Source organism: Diceros bicornis, chromosome 10, assembly GCF_020826845.1.
Source record: "Diceros bicornis minor isolate mBicDic1 chromosome 10, mDicBic1.mat.cur, whole genome shotgun sequence".
NCBI lineage: Eukaryota > Metazoa > Chordata > Mammalia > Perissodactyla > Rhinocerotidae > Diceros > Diceros bicornis.
Window position 1 is genome coordinate 68,073,514 of NC_080749.1, and position 16,067 is coordinate 68,089,580.

Genomic DNA, 16,067 nt, shown 5'->3' on the forward strand with positions numbered 1-16,067 from the left:
AATATTTGTTGAAGAAGAAAATTATATAATCAAATGCCCTGCAAAAACAAGAGAAGTACATTCTGGTACAATCATACGTTTATTGAGCACTAATTTTAGATCATTTTTAAATACTGAGCTCACAACCATACTTACTTTTGGGCCATCAGGACCGTGTCCTCCAGCCATGCCCTTCTCACCAGGGAGTCCGGTTATTCCTGGTTCTCCTCTTTCCCCCGGATTTCCTCGTTCTCCCTAGCACAACATTGGAATGTCAAACAGTCTCAGTGCTTGATCTAAAAATGGGTGAAAAATGTTTCTGGAAATCTGAAAAATGGCTTCTACTGGAGAAAAATTTGGAAATGAGCAATTATTATTAAGGCTCGATTTTCTAATTTAGTGATAAGAAATGAAGTAAGGATACGCTAGTTTTTCAACACAAAATATTCCTTGTAAGATTGATTTTCATCAAGCAGAAGAATTTTAATGCTTAAAATAAAGCCCAGTTTAAGACAAAAGATGCGTTTTTAAACTAAAGCCAATGGAAACAAAGTTAATCACGAAGAGAAAATACTTACTCTAGGTCCTAGCGGGCCAACTGCTCCGGGATCTCCAGGGACCCCCTAAAAATACATTTTTAAAGATTGAAAGAAAAGCTTTGAGCTAAATTTCAGGTATTTATTAGAAATATTTCCAGATCATACACCTAATTTCTTTTAATGTACTATTAGAAGTCTGGCTAAGCCCACAATATTGAAGAATGAAAAATGTGTGCACTTTTATACATGAGGTGATATCACATACATGGAATGAAAATACTATTCCAGAAAAATTTATATTATACCTGAATGTTTGACTTTTTGGCAATGAGAATATGCAAAATATTATCTCACAAAGATAATACATTGGTTTTTATGTAGAGACAACAAAATACTTGATAAGGCCTTTTATTTCCTAATGGAATGTGAAAAAGTTTTAATAGAGGAAAATGAAATTAAAAACAATGAAGTGCTGTACTTTTAAATACAACCAATTCAATTCAGTTTAGTAAATATTTCTTGAATATACAATATGGACAACACACTACTAGGAGTTGTGGATTCAAACTAGTGCAGTCATGACTACATTAAAAGTTTGTTCTTAAGGAAAGTTTGTTATTTAACACTTCTCTCTTTGATAAAGATAATAACTGTATCAAGTAGGCCTCCAGTCTTATCTCTCAAAATTTATTGTTTCGCTGTGGCACGATCTTCCTAAAACCCAAATCTAATAGTATTACTCCCTAATTAAAAGCCCTGCATTAGCTTCCATTACTCTAATAATAAGAACAAATTAGACTCACATTAGGACTCTCCATAATCTGGCCCCTGATTCACCCCTCCCACCTCATTTCCACCCTCCTCAAGTTGTCCTCCATATTCCTGACTTACCAAACTTTTTTCAGTGCCTTAATTTGATCAGCAAGCCTTTGCACCTGCTGTTTCCATTTCCTGGATTATTTTCTTACCTTTCCTCCTCGCCACTTACCATCATTCATCCTTCAGATCTCATTAAAGATATTACTTTGTCCGGGAAACTTTTCCTAACCCCAAAGTCTGAATTAGTTGGATCTTCTGTTTCCCTACACTCAATGCCTCCCCTACTCTAGCATGTAGAACACACTACTATTGTAACTGTCTTCCTACACTCTCTATCTCTTACTATAATGTAATATAAGGGCAAGGTCCATGTCCATTTTGTTCAATTGGTTAAGGCCTGGGCTTAGTAAAGGTAAGCATAGAGTGCTCAGCAAATATTTGTTGAACAGTTAAATGAAGGAATGAACAGTTGAATGAAGGAATCATTCAAAGAAAAATAAATTAAATAAGCCTATGTGCCAGTAAAATGACAGAAATAAAATGGTTAATATCTGTTCTTAACCATTTACAAAGCCTTCAGTAAAACTGTAAAGTTGTGGTAAGATTTATTTAGTGATTAAGAACACAGTCTTGGGAAGCATTTAATCTGGGTTCAAATCATATCAGCTGTGTGACTTTGGGAAAATTACCTAACATCTGTGTGCCTCATTTTCCTCATCGTAAAATGGGCATAATAATAGTACCTAGTTTATAGGGTTGTTTTGAAGATTAAAAGAGATAATATATGTACAGCAAACCAGAACAGAGCCTCACACACAGTAAGTGATATTATGAGCCAGCAATTTTTAGCATTACTATTCTTATTATTTAAAAACTTACCTGGTCACCTGGCTTTCCACCTTCCCCAGGTGGCCCTGGAGGACCAGGAAGCCCCTAAAACAAAAGTAAGAAAATAAAATTGTGACTCTGTGAAAGTTTAATGGGCCACTAGTGTTAACAGTTCACCTTTTACAATTCATAGAGTTCCATGGCTACATTTTCAAGCAAAAGATATTGTTCAAACACAATGCTAAGCAAAACAGAAGGAGAACCCTCATCTTCTAACATAACACAGCAGCTAGTCAGTTGATAGGTTTAGATTTTCATTTGCACACTAGTTAGCAAAAAACAGATAAGAATATAACAGGAGGGGGGCCAGCCCCATGGCGCAGCAGTTAAGTGTGCGCACTCTGCTGCTGGCGGCCCGGGTTCGGATCCCGGGTGCGCACTGACACACCGCTTGTCAGGCCATGCTGTGGCAGCATCCCACATAAAGTGGAGGATGATCAGCGTGGATGTTAGCTCAGGGCCAGTCTTCCTCAGCAAAAAGAGGAGGATTGGCACTGATGTTAGTTCAGGGTTGATCTTCCTCACCAAAAAAAAAAAAAAAAAAGAATATAACAGGAGGTTCTTCATAATGGTAGAATTTTTCAGTGGCTCTTAAAACAATACTTTAGGCTGCTAGATTAATATTGAAAGTCAGTCCTGAAAGTTTTTTCCCAAGTTATGATTATCCACACTATTAAATAATCTATCATTCCAATATATTTAGATAAATCATGAAAACTTGTTCAATAAAAAATTTTAGACACTGTTCCAATAAAATCAGATAAGCCTTAAAATAGTTAAGTTAAATAAACCTTGCTGAGATATTAAGAACATTTTATGATTTTTAATTTGTTAATAGTTTTGGGTTTTGATCAGTTTTTCAGGGGAAGTCTGTTCCTTCTCTTTGAACAAAAAAGTTTGATTTTATCCAAATGTCTACCCTATTTACTAAAAAAGGAATGATTTCTTTGAAAATTGTAGAATTTCATATCATTCAACTATATATTTTCATATTTTAAAAAAGCATTTTAGGTAGGGGAAGAAGAAATGGAAAACTGAATTAGTGCATACCTGAAAGCCAGTGGGGCCTGGAGGGCCCTGTTCTCCTCTCTCCCCAGCTAGACCCTAAGTCATGAAGGAAAGAAAATCATGAAATCAAGAGCCAGATCTTTACATGTGCTTCCTGTTTATGTGAACCACTAGAAGTATTTATGTCTCTCTGTATTTCTTCCAATCACATGTTTTTCACTTTAGCCAGATAATAAACTAGTACTAAAAGTCATCTGATGGTATTGTTTGAAGTCTCTGCTGGTGAGAAACTATCCTCTAAAGCCAGAGAAGGGAGTAATGACATGGTTTATTTTTTGATCCAAACATAAAATGCCTGAAGCCAACCATAAAATTATGTAGAAATTGGATAAACTGGACATGGGAAAATTTATTACTTTCATCTATCCAATCTAAAAGGGTAATATTTCCATTGCAGTTCATTTCTCAGTGTCATAAAAATTATTACTCAAACCTTCAAAACTAGAATAAATAAAGCAAAGCTAACATTTTAGAAAGGTATTTAAATTGCCCCGCCCCAAAACAAATATGCCAAAATATTTCTGACACAATTTAAAATCCTAAGATGAAAATATACCTCAAAGGATAAATATTATTCCTTTTCAGTCCCTCCACAAAAACCCACCTTAAATAAATTTCTATAAGACACATTATTAGAAGGTAGATATAATTCAGTATTTAGATATTTTAAACAAAATATTTGTCAGACAGTATTTTCCTCAGTTGATACATTCTTCAACTGTGACACATAAAGATGATGAGGTAGCTTTGCCATCAGCATTTTATAGAAGCTTAAAATGAAAAGACCAATCATTCTACTTAAAAAGGCAGAAGATAGGCACAGGAATCAAAAGAAAAGATATAAGTGAAATTCTTCCATCCTGCCCTTTCTTGTTCACTTCCTCTGAAACTCATTCATAGTAAAATCTTGGACAAATGTTTTTGAAAAATGCAATGTGAATATATTCTTGCTAAAAGATCACCTACCGGGGGGCCCACAGGACCAGAAGGACCAACTTCACCATCTTTTCCAGGAGCTCCCTAGTATCACACGGAGATAATTTGTGAGGTGAGGCCATGATAATTTGGATAATTTCACATATATATTTTTTCTTTATCAGAAAATGTAGTTACCCTCTGACCAGGAACACCAGCATTTCCTGCTTCTCCAGGTTTTCCAGGGTCACCCTAAAAGGTAAATAGAAACTAATTTAAATTTCAATCAATTTGCTAAAAACATGCCTGTTCCAAGTGAGGATTCTGAAGAGATGGCAAACGTATTATGCACTGTACTCACACTGCTACCTTTGGGGCCTGGAAGACCCATGCTCCCGGGCTGCCCTCTGATGCCTATGGAGCCTGGAGGACCTGGCCGGCCATCCTCACCTGGAGCACCCTACAAAATTGACGGGAGCGATGTAAGTTTTACGTAGGTTCTCTGTAAATATCACATCAGCCAAATTGTTACTTGTCTTTGCTTACTATAAAAGTCACCTACATTTAAAATTATCCTACATTTTTATCTTAGTGAATCAGAACAGTTGAGAGTCTCAAAATAAAACTGCTGAAGTATTTTGAGTATTTAGAACAGAGATTTTATTCTTGTTCTACACACAAACCACATCTTCACGTCTCCTTACACCCCCATTAATAGGGGAAATCTTTCTCTCTTCTTTCGTTTACTCTGGTTTGTGGTAATGAAAACTCAGGACTTCTATTTCACATTTGCAGGATAAGGGAAGGGCCCAGATTATATAAGCTGTCCAAATTCACACCTACTTTTCTCTTAGATGTACAAAAATTGGAAGGACATCAAGAAATGAGAATGTTCTTAATAGATAAATTTCATTAATATTATAAAATACATCATTTCAACTTTTTTACTGATGTTAGGAAGCAATTTTTATTCTCAAACATTTATTTCAATAAAATCTGATCAATTTTTGATCAATTTGAAAAGACACAGATCCTAAGTATTTGCTTCTGGAGGGGGGCATTTTAAACGTATAAACATGATCAGCATCCACATGATCAAAAACATTAATGTCAAATAAATATCTTATCCTTTAAGTTGCATGTCTATTGAGAAATATTAATAGTTGTCGACTTTTATTTAAATTACTTACCAAAGGTCCAAGTTTTCCCTCAGGACCTTGAACACCAGGATTTCCGGTCAGACCCTGAAAATTAAAAGCAATTGTCAGTTTGTTGCTCACCTACAATTGAAGTAAAAGTTCTAAAGAGTAAACATAACATTGCATTAAAAGGATTCAGTTCCACTTTTCAACGCTCACTCTCAGTAGCCTTAGGCTCCTCTAGACAAACTCACAGGACCATCATGGGCCCCGCCCAGCCTGGCTTCAGAAGGATACAGGGCAGACAACAGAGCATGCCAACAGGGCAGCACCAGCTGGGATGTTTCACTGGGAGGAGCCCTCAAAGCACAGCCTGTGAGCCTCCCACAGTGGACAGGCCAGATGTGAGGGAATGAGCCTACATGGTGGGTGCAGGAGCCACCCTGGCTTAGAAATCTCATGTAACCAATAATTGTAACAGCATCTTGGACATAGTATACTGGTCCCAGCAAGGTAAAGGCCCAGGTACAAGTCACTCCAAACTCCAGAAATCCAAAGCTATGTCTCCTACCAGGTTTTTATAATTCATTCATAGTCCTCCCAGTCCAAATGCAGTCTACACGTGGGGTCATCTTTACTATAAGCAATGTTGACCCGTCATTCAGCTGGCATTCCACCTTTATTAGGTGTCTAGGGAGGGATATCTGAGCAAAGGTGAACCCAATGCCAGTTCTCACGTAGAAGGAGAAAGTGGTAGACTTTGACATACATTTAACGCTGGATTCAAGATACAGAACGTAGGTTGAGCCTAGTGTATTTTTCCACCCCTAACAACTTTTTGTATAACCTCTTTCTCTTTCAGGAGCATGGTTGACAACTGAATTTAAGGGCAATTCCATAGTTCAAATGACTTTTCAAGTGGCATCTTATTAAAATGAAATTTATCAGGAAGTCTCTCAGCCAAAAGTCAAACAAGTTGTTTATCAGCAAGTAAAGAAAAATTATGAAAATTAACAGAATTTTTTTTCATGTAAAGTGGCAAAACTATTACCACCTACTCCTTTGAAAAAGCGGACTAGAAGTTCCTGTGATTTCCATACATGATAAAAATAACAAACTAGTATTTAAAAAATAATGAATCAGGTCAAAACTATAAAAACAAAGAAATGTTCCAAGTTGTGAAAGCAAGCTAAACAAAAAAAAAACCCCTTCAATAAATTCTCAGGAGCATTTCTGTTGGGTTGATGTAGCAACAAACTGCCGTGTTCTTACCCGAGCACCTGGAAGCCCAGGTTCACCTGGACGTCCTGGATCCCCTTGACCTCCTTTAGGTCCTGAAGAACCGACAGGACCCCGCTCTCCTTGAGCCCCCTATTCCAAAGCAAAGCAGAATGTGTCAGACAAAAGGAGGTATGCAGGGAAACAAAATCAAGTATATGTAAATTCTTGTTTTACAAACGAAAGCACTAGTATAACATATAAAGGGTTTGTCAAAGTAGTTACAAAGACTTCTTTGAAAACAATGTCACTTCACATTTTGTTCTATTTGGATTCCTTGTAGAATAGTGCTTTTTCATCATTAACTAATGAAATTTGTGTTTAGATCCTGACTCCAATAATTTAGACTTGAAAAAAACCAAGAATTTTGAAAGAGTCTAAATTTCTAGATAAAGGAAAAATATATATATCAGCTAAAGGAAAAGTCTACGACTTTTTCATCTCAGGAACGTCCCTGGAAAGTCTGAAAACAAACTCTCATATACCTCCAACCATCGTCCATCTCCCCTAGACTTCAATAATACAGAAATTGCCCAAGAGGGATTTGGCGTTAGGCCTGACATCTGTGTCTGACTCTTTTCTGAATCTGGACACATGTGGGCCAAGGTTAGATCACCATGCTAAACAACGGCATCTTTTGGAGCACCACCCGCAAGAGTGTCAACATTGATGGGATAACCTCACCTTTGGTCCAGGTAAACCATCAGAGCCTGGAAAACCTCGATTGCCAGGAGCACCCTACAAATGATCAAAATGCGATTCTTAATTGTTGTTGATGTTTTTGTAGTATATGAGTGGGTAATTTTTATTTTTAGTACTATAAGGTTTTAGGAACTGTGATCAAGCCAACACAGCAATAGATTTGTATAAGATAAAAACCTTGACTATACAGAAAGAAATTTTAAATTTTGAAGAATGCATAAGCACTGAGCCAAAAAATTATTCAAATCAAGAAATATTCTAACAATTCATTGTAAAATTAAACCTAGAGAAAAACTGAGATCTAGATATGAGAGGCAAAGGAATGGCACCATCTACCGGGATCAAAATGCCAACGATAACATATGTAAGCCTCTATACAAATGTAAGGAGACCTATTCTTGTCCCTTTCAGACCTGTTTCATTATACTCCAGTCACAGCAGCCTCTTCTGATCTTTAAAATCACCAAGCCCTTTCCGGCCTCCTGGCTTTGCATTTGCTATTTCTTCTGCCGAAAATGTTCTTCCTCCCAAGTTCGCCTGCTGGTTCATCCTCTTCTTCAGGTCTCAGCTAAAATGCCATCTTCTTAGAGAATCCTGTTTCCTAACCACCTAGTCTAACGTCACACCACTGCCATGTACTCGAAGTTACTATCTACCACATCACCCTGCTATGTCCTAAGTGTATATGGCACTTATTAAAATTTGTAAGTATATTTTTATTTACTTGTCAACTTGTTTTTTTGCTTACCTCCCCACTAGAGTAAACTATTGTTCACTAGTCCTCACGGGAGGGGAGGGACCTTAGCCCTCTTGTTCACTGATGTATCCCAAGCACCAATATATCAAATTGGCATAGTGTAGTTGTTCCATCAATACTAGTTGAATGAATGAATGAACAATGACAAACAGTGGGCTCATTTAATTCACAGATTACCATACTGAATGGTGCAACGCATCTGCAAGCATTTCTCTTAACTGCTCTAGTTTTCCTTATGATCCCAAAACTTACTCATGCAATTCCCCCACAACTATAAGAATTTTATTTTTTTATTCAAATTTTACCCTTTCTCCCATTGGGCCTGGAGGACCGACTGTCCCTGGATCACCTCGGGGACCTCTTTTGCCTTCTTCACCAGGTGGGCCTATTGGACCCTGAATGCCATGTGGCCCCTATTAAAAATAGAAAGACATACCAGAAAGAGCCACGGTCAAGTGAGTTATAGTCAAAAGACTCATTTAAGGAAGTCAGTCATAAATTTTAAACTATATTAAACAATTAAACTATTTCCATCCAAAGGGATTATAATTCTCATTGTTATTATTTTAAACACAAGCATTTTGAGCTGTACGCTTCTAGACAATATTTATGCTTTTCTTATTAATTAAAAAAAAAAATGAAGCCTTACTGGTTCCCCTTTCGGGCCAGCTTCTCCTTTGAAACCTGGAACTCCTGGATCACCCTAAAATAAAAGCACCATTAATTGTAAGAACCAGGATATTTGGCCAGTCCATACTCCTTTAATTAATTACAGTGAATGGGCTTGGAAACTTTTTTGCGACTGAGTCTGTATTGAATCAGCAATAAAATATAATCATTTTTTAAATTTTGCAAATCTTATAGAATGTATGTGAATTTTTATAAAATCCAGTATAAACTGGTAACAATTTGCTTATTTTACAGTGGTCTTCAAGAGATTTATTTTTAAAATCTTGTTTTTTCTTATGCATACTAGAACAATTAGAATTATTGTTATTATTTCAATTTGATAAATAAAATTCAAACTAACAATGACAACTTCTATAGATAAATCTACTTAGGATATATTTTAGGAAATAGACTTGTTCACCCAGAATTAAAATAATCTTATATTTATGTTTTATTTATTGAGAGTTTGACAACTTCGAATAGGGTATTTCACCTTTGACTCCAAACGGTTTTAGGGTCTTGTTTTGTTCTAGGGTTTTGTGTATGCGTGTCTGCACATACCAATTGTAGTTTAAGTTGTAAAATCAGATTACTAAATTGAGACCATGATAAAATCAAATGTGAAATATCAGCAACACTCAGGTTTTAATAACTCTGTCACCAGCACTTAAAAAGGATTTATCAGCATAACCAAATCACTTGGGACAGAATCCAAAATATTATTTTAAGTAGCACTAGGAAAGAAAGTTTTAATTTTTATATATCAAGCTAAAATATATGTAAGCACAACTTCTCAATGTGTTTATTTCCTATGGGCTCATCATAATATTTTTCCTAATAAATAATTTCTATAAAATATGGAAACTCATTCAATATGAACAATATGTTGGAATCCTATTTCAAGAACAACTCTCAAGAAATAGCTATTGAACCCATTTTTAGCCAAATCATCATTCAAAGTCCTCAATAAAACTCCACATTTCCCCACACAGCCTTGCAAAATATTTCCATAATGTTTATCATTAGACTACTCATACAATTCTATGAGGTAGACCATGAAGTTATGACTTTGTTATTTTAAATAAAAGAACACTAAAATTTAACATAATGCAATACTGTTCTACTTTGAATTTAAACATCTAAACTTTGCATTAACGTTTGCTTTCACTTTACAAAGATTCCCATCTTCGTTTGCCTTATTCAGATAAGTCACATTATCTATGTTTCATTGCGTCTCATTACACGTTATTTCTCTTGGCAATCTTAGCTGGATTATACCAATGGATGATAGTTGTTTTAAAGGATATTACCGGTTGGCCTCGAATTCCTGGAGGTCCAGTGCTACCCTGAGGTCCTGGAGATCCAGGGGGCCCTGCTAAGCCAGGAGGACCAGAGGTACCCGGAGAGCCCTGTCAAAATGCAAGAGTGACATGATGAGGAGGAGACATATGCAGAAGTCTACTGCCAATGTCCAAAGGACTGTGGCCATTTGAACTTCACGTGGCTTAAACGCAGTTACTTACTGTTGGGCCTTTGGCACCAGGTGTACCATCAGTTCCCACTGCACCCTGAAAGATACAGAAAAAGTTCATGAAATATTAAGCCATATCTAGAGTGGTATTCAGATGTCCACCCACCTTCCAAAAGGAGGCAGAAAAAATTATAAAAAAAAGAAATCAACCACCTTTGTATCATAAAAATCACTTTTTTGACGAATTCTCTTTTGCATAAAATAGACAAAATTTGCACAGTCAAGAAGGAAAATGTGGTTTCTTTATGAGTTGTAAACACTCATTCAGCATTCACAGAGAATATATTAAAATAGATTGCCTTTGTTCTGATGTTATAAAACATGTCCCGCTTTCTGTGATAGTTTCTTAAATACACTAGGAACCTACAGGAAGACCTTGTGAGCCAACTGGACCCGGTGGCCCCGTTTCGCCTCTTTGCCCCTGAGGACCTTCAGGGCCTCGAGCCCCAGTGGGACCTGCTTCTCCCTAAAGGAATGCAAAGAGAAATGTTAATTTAAGAAAAATATAAACATGGTGCAATTCAAAGTTGATTGTTTATTTGGAGTTTTACATTTTACACCCAAACATTTAAAGGGATCAGGAGCACAGAGAGGTTCACAACTGAGTTGGCCCTAACCCAGCCGAAGGAGCCAACTCACGTGTGCACCCTTTCGTGTGCAACGATGCCTGTAGCATTAAGAGCAGAGCAAAGTGGTCAGGGTCGCCTGATAGCTACCCTTATTTCAACCCAAGATAGTGATCCAGATAGTAAATAAAAAGACAGGATGCCTAGTTAAGTTTTAATTCAGATAAACAACAAATAATTTTAGTGTAAGTTTGTCCCACGCAACATTTGGGACACATTTATACTAAAATGTATCCTTTATTTATCTGAAATTCAAACTTCACTGGGTTTCTCTATTTTATCCAACATATCATGTACCTATGGAGATCTAATCACAGAATGATCTGAACCTGGAATTTTAGAATTAAAATTTTAAGCCTTAAGGAGCTCATTAGTGTTAATAAAACAAATAAAATCCCTACTGAATCTCTGTTACCCTTCATTGAAACTCAAAGAAGTGGATGTGGAAGTTTATTCTTCATCCAGAGAGCCAGATATCATGGAAGAACCGTACAAGTATAGCAGAATCCTGGTCAAAGACAAAGATCCGGGGCTTTTCTACTGGGGGGGGTGGGATGGTGGTAGGATAGGGAAACAATTTCAGAGAAACGGTTTTGCTAGATGTTTGACTTTATTAGGCAGTTTTCAGTAGCCAACAGCCAGTGATAGAAAAACACAGGAGAAGAGGGAACTGTTGTATAAACTGATTGCTAGTGAAGTCTTAACTAGATGCCACAGCAGGAGCAGAAACCACTTTCTGCTAAGTCACAGTCCTGGGCATTGTGAGTATTCTTTCTTTAATTCTCTAGCCACAGTTCAGTGTGAGGGTGGAGGGTCTCACACGAAGAGAAAAGGATTTCACATATTTTGATCGGGGTACCTAGGAAGGCTGGGTCCTCCATGGCCAGAGTCAGTGGACCTCAGGGAGCAGAACAGACACAGAGGGGAAGAGAGGCAAATAAGTTCCCACCGCCTGAGTTCACAGTGAGCTCTCAGTGAAAGAAGGGACTGGTTAGTGAAATGACTTAGGGCATCATTTCAAAGCGGCTGCATCCCTGAGGCACAGAGTTTAAAGACAGTATTAGAAAGAGCCTAAAGAATAATTTGACTTGATGACTCTCACATTTCAAAGAGTATTTGAAATGTCAGCTACAGACCTTTTTTTCCAGTTCGTTTCGAAGTTCAAACCCAATTTGAGTAGCACTGCTAACAAGAAGCCTGAACCTATATTGAGGGCCTCCTCCGCATCAGGCACTATGCTAAGTGTTTGTGAAGATTATCTCACTTAATCTTCAACAAAACTCCATGAGAAAACAAGATGTAGAGAGGTGAGGTGACTGTCACGGCCGCAGTCGCTTTCGTACAGCAGAATCTGGTGAGTAAATCCCTTCTTCGAGATGAAGAAAATTATTGCCAAAGGGAAACTGGGTGTGAGGGGGTAATCAAATGTATTATGTTGTTCAAAATTTGAAAGTAGTGTTCTGAATTTATTCACTAATTTACCTAATATAATCTTAATAATCTCCTGCTGTAATCCTTGAATTTATCACGCAAAATATTGAGAGAAAGAACAAATTGTGACTCATACAAATGTAAATCATCCCAGCAGAATAATCCGTTCCCATATGGAGAGTCAAATAGCCTCTTGTCCATTCCTTTAAAGGTTGTGTAAATGAGGGAGCAGGGGCAGGAGTGAAAGCCAGCATTGTGTGAGAGAACAGCCTTTTGACAACCTCTGATTTATGTTAACCTCCTATTGTTTAGAACATTCTGCTGTTTATTACTGCCAGGCACTGTATCCAAGAAGAGTTCCAATTCAGATTAAGCTCATTCCTTGCAGCTGTTAACAAGTGTCTGACATTAGAGTCTTAATGCAACAGATTCTTTCCTATTACAATTGTATGATTAAGTAATTCTCTTTTAATTACACATTATATAGTAATCTCATTTTTTCATTTTCTTTACTTTTTTCCCTACCATAATGAACATTGAGAATACTCCACTCTTTCCTTAGTTAAGAGCAACCTCCTCCATATTCTTTAATTAATGAAATGACCTTCTTCACTTTGAGATTCATGTAATCAAGTAATTCCTATAATTCATGTAATCAAGAGCTAAACATATTAACATCTTACCTTCATCCCAGGATTTCCCGGAAAACCAGAAGAGCCAGGTATCCCAAGGGGACCCTTTCAAAAGAAACCAGAAAAGTGATCAGACATGTATTTTAATCAATATCTAATTAAGTCATCTTTTATTATTTGACAACATTCTGTATTTTGACGCATAATATAAGAATAATCCACTTTGCACTTTAAAATCACAAAGCTAATAATGTAACTTTTATAAGTACCTTCTAACATTGACATTAAATAGTGCTAAAAGACATGTCCACATGTCCAGTGGTATTAAACATAACAGGATATCTGGATATTTTAGAGTGATTTTCTTCAGGCTAACAAGAAGCGGCTATTTGTCACTATCCTACATTTGGGAAGGCACATAGTGAGTTTAAACCATTGATTTAAAGGCTGGATTTAAAGGAAATGAGTGTAAGAGGAATTCCATTCCAGTTTATCCTGGGTCTTCTTTGACGGCTGTATTTTAATTCCATCAGTTTTGCATTAATAAAAGCCCTTTTAAACTTACTTATTTTTTCCTCCTATATTTTGTTTCTTTTTTATGAGTGACAAGGGAGAAGAGATCCTAAGGGCAAATAATTTCAAATCCAATTTACCCTCCTAGTATTTCCCTGAGCTCATCATGTTTTTCATCTATCCATCCTATGAACCATGCTATAGTCTTGCACATTTTAGATACTCATCTTTCAAGACAGTTTGAAAGCTGCTCCTCTTTGAGTCTTCCTTGACATTTTCCTCTTGCTACAGGTATAGGTACTTTCTCCTCTTATGTTCCCATACCTCAAGTCACATTCTCTATTACAATAACAATAGTAGTATACAACAATATTAATTGATACATCTCTCTTCCTTGATAGACAGGTCAATTTTCAAAAATAAGTGCTGTGTGTTTATCATTTTCTTACTCCATGTGTCTAGGACACAGTAGGTGCTCTTTAAATGTTAAGAACTGTACAAATGGAAGAATGAATGAGTGAACATGAAAGTAATACAACTCACCATTGGCCCAGGTTTTCCAGGCATACCGTGAGCACCTCGTTGTCCCTAATTAGGAGGAAAAGAGACAAGATAGAATAAGATTACATTTTTTACTGTATCTGCTCATAATTCACTTGTTTTATAAAAATTTCCATGTTAAAAATTGAAGAATAAATATGAAAGTTAGCTGACGACAACCTTAGCTGGGTTAATAGCAATAAAAATACACATTTATACAACACTGGTAAGTAGTAATAAACACATCTATCCTTAGAGCAATAAGAAAGAAAAATCAAGACTGAAAACATGAAACTGATTAAAATAAATCTTTTTACTTGAATGTATCACCTGCTGCCAAATGAGCTCAAAGACAATGAAATTTTGAACATCTTAGTCTTCTTAACAGCCAGTTTAACTCAGAGGAGGAAAGCACTCCTTATAAAAACAAAAAAATAAAGCACACACGCACACGCGTGTACACACACACACACACACACAAGGAAGTTAAGAGGTGGTGAATGCTGTAGGTGTCACCCAGATCTCCTTTCAGCACTGAAGTAATCATTCTACCACTGCTGGAAGTATTATAAGCTGATGGCTCACAGTTGAGACTCTCCTCATACATCTGCCCTCAGCTAAAAGCAGTTAGCTCTCCCAAGGTTATGCGTCTTCCATGGTCAATGCAGTGGTATAAAGGTTTGGCCTCCATTCAAAACAAGTCCAAAGAGCCATCCCAGCTCCATAGTTTCCATGGAACTGAGGACTCAAGGAGACGGAGGTCTCTGTTGCAACTGTAAGACAGTTTAATTTCTCCCTCTGACAAACCGTGCTCCTTTTATTCATTTCTTCACAGCGCAGTCTCTGAGAGCACTCCTCAATAAATTTCTTGCACACAAGTCTTTGCTTTGACGCTGTCTCCTAGGAAACCTGACCTAAGACTTTAATACTATTGGCGCCAGAAGCAATACACAAAAGCAGATTCTAAAATGGAAATTTTAAGCTGGATTCCTCACTGACCAGCTGCTGATAGACGAAAAATGGATCACTCTTCGCGTGCTGTGGTGATGCAGTGGTAAATTTGTCTCCAGTGGTGAGCTGAGACAGGGCACAAACGTAGGCGAATGGGCTATGGGTGTAATAGCTCAGGAATTCGAGAAGTTTTAGGGGAAACAACAATTATAAAGTTGACGGAATTGCATGGGTCTTGTTGAGTGAATCCATTGGAGAAAGACATTGAAAGGCTGATGGTGATTGATCATCAATATAAGGCTCCTTGGCAGTATTGAAAAATACTACCATCTTCTACAAAGATGGGAAGAAAAAGCTGAAGATCAGGCCAAGGATTTAATCAGGTTTAAGAGCTCTTGAGAAGGTTGAATTCTAAAACATGGAAAGTCTGCTATGCCATGGTCAAGACGCTTGTTTGGAAGGAATGGGACTCTGTAATTTGGCGCTGGGACATCTTAAGAACTTTGAAATCTCAGATACCCTGAAGCCTATGGGCCTGTTGATGTGGCCCATTCCCACCTTAACAGCTTATACTTCTCCCTTTCTTAAAGATGATACAGAAGCCTCTACTTTACCAGACAATATATGCCACCACCTACCACCTGCCCCTGCTCTCTTGGCCACCAGACCAATAACTAGCAACATCACAAAATAACCAAGTTGAGAAAGTGCTGTTTCTGAAAAACGACAGAAGAGACTATACACCAAAGGAGCTACAAGTCCTATACAACAAGTAGAGGCAGGATCCAAGAAAGAATGTGTCCGACTAGTTCCTAAAGGTACTGGATCGAGAAGGACAAGATGTAAAGTTGGAGAAGTTTAATGATATGGGAGCACTCTCCCATGATACACATTTAACACCCTGATAAAGACGTTGGGAGATGGTGTTAACAAGGTAAATGGTTCTTGAAAACTTGGAAAGAGCAATGGCCCACACTAAATGAGGTAGAAATGTCAGAACTGCTTTGGCAGATGGCAAGAGAAGGCACAGATAAGTAAACATACTAGAATGGATATATTATGTAAGGCTGCATAAGGCAACAGCTGACTA

The 16,067-nt window shown here is 37.2% G+C and overlaps 1 protein-coding gene across 2 annotated transcripts in view; it reads right to left on the reverse strand.

Annotated features, from left to right (window-relative positions):
• Window positions 1–16,067, reverse strand: part of COL5A2 (collagen type V alpha 2 chain) — a 177,690-nt gene that overhangs the window by 26,120 nt on the left and 135,503 nt on the right. For both annotated transcript variants that reach the window (XM_058549402.1, XM_058549401.1), the window contains exons 17-33: window positions 14,030–14,074; window positions 13,025–13,078; window positions 10,652–10,750; window positions 10,277–10,321; window positions 10,064–10,162; window positions 8,734–8,787; window positions 8,390–8,497; window positions 7,310–7,363; window positions 6,620–6,718; window positions 5,399–5,452; window positions 4,570–4,668; window positions 4,407–4,460; window positions 4,260–4,313; window positions 3,276–3,329; window positions 2,217–2,270; window positions 558–602; window positions 136–234 (exon numbers count right to left, since the gene is read on the reverse strand). In XM_058549402.1, the coding sequence (XP_058405385.1) occupies window positions 136–234; window positions 558–602; window positions 2,217–2,270; window positions 3,276–3,329; window positions 4,260–4,313; window positions 4,407–4,460; window positions 4,570–4,668; window positions 5,399–5,452; window positions 6,620–6,718; window positions 7,310–7,363; window positions 8,390–8,497; window positions 8,734–8,787; window positions 10,064–10,162; window positions 10,277–10,321; window positions 10,652–10,750; window positions 13,025–13,078; window positions 14,030–14,074 (1,170 nt within the window). The remainder of the gene's footprint in view (window positions 1–135; window positions 235–557; window positions 603–2,216; window positions 2,271–3,275; window positions 3,330–4,259; window positions 4,314–4,406; window positions 4,461–4,569; window positions 4,669–5,398; window positions 5,453–6,619; window positions 6,719–7,309; window positions 7,364–8,389; window positions 8,498–8,733; window positions 8,788–10,063; window positions 10,163–10,276; window positions 10,322–10,651; window positions 10,751–13,024; window positions 13,079–14,029; window positions 14,075–16,067) is intronic.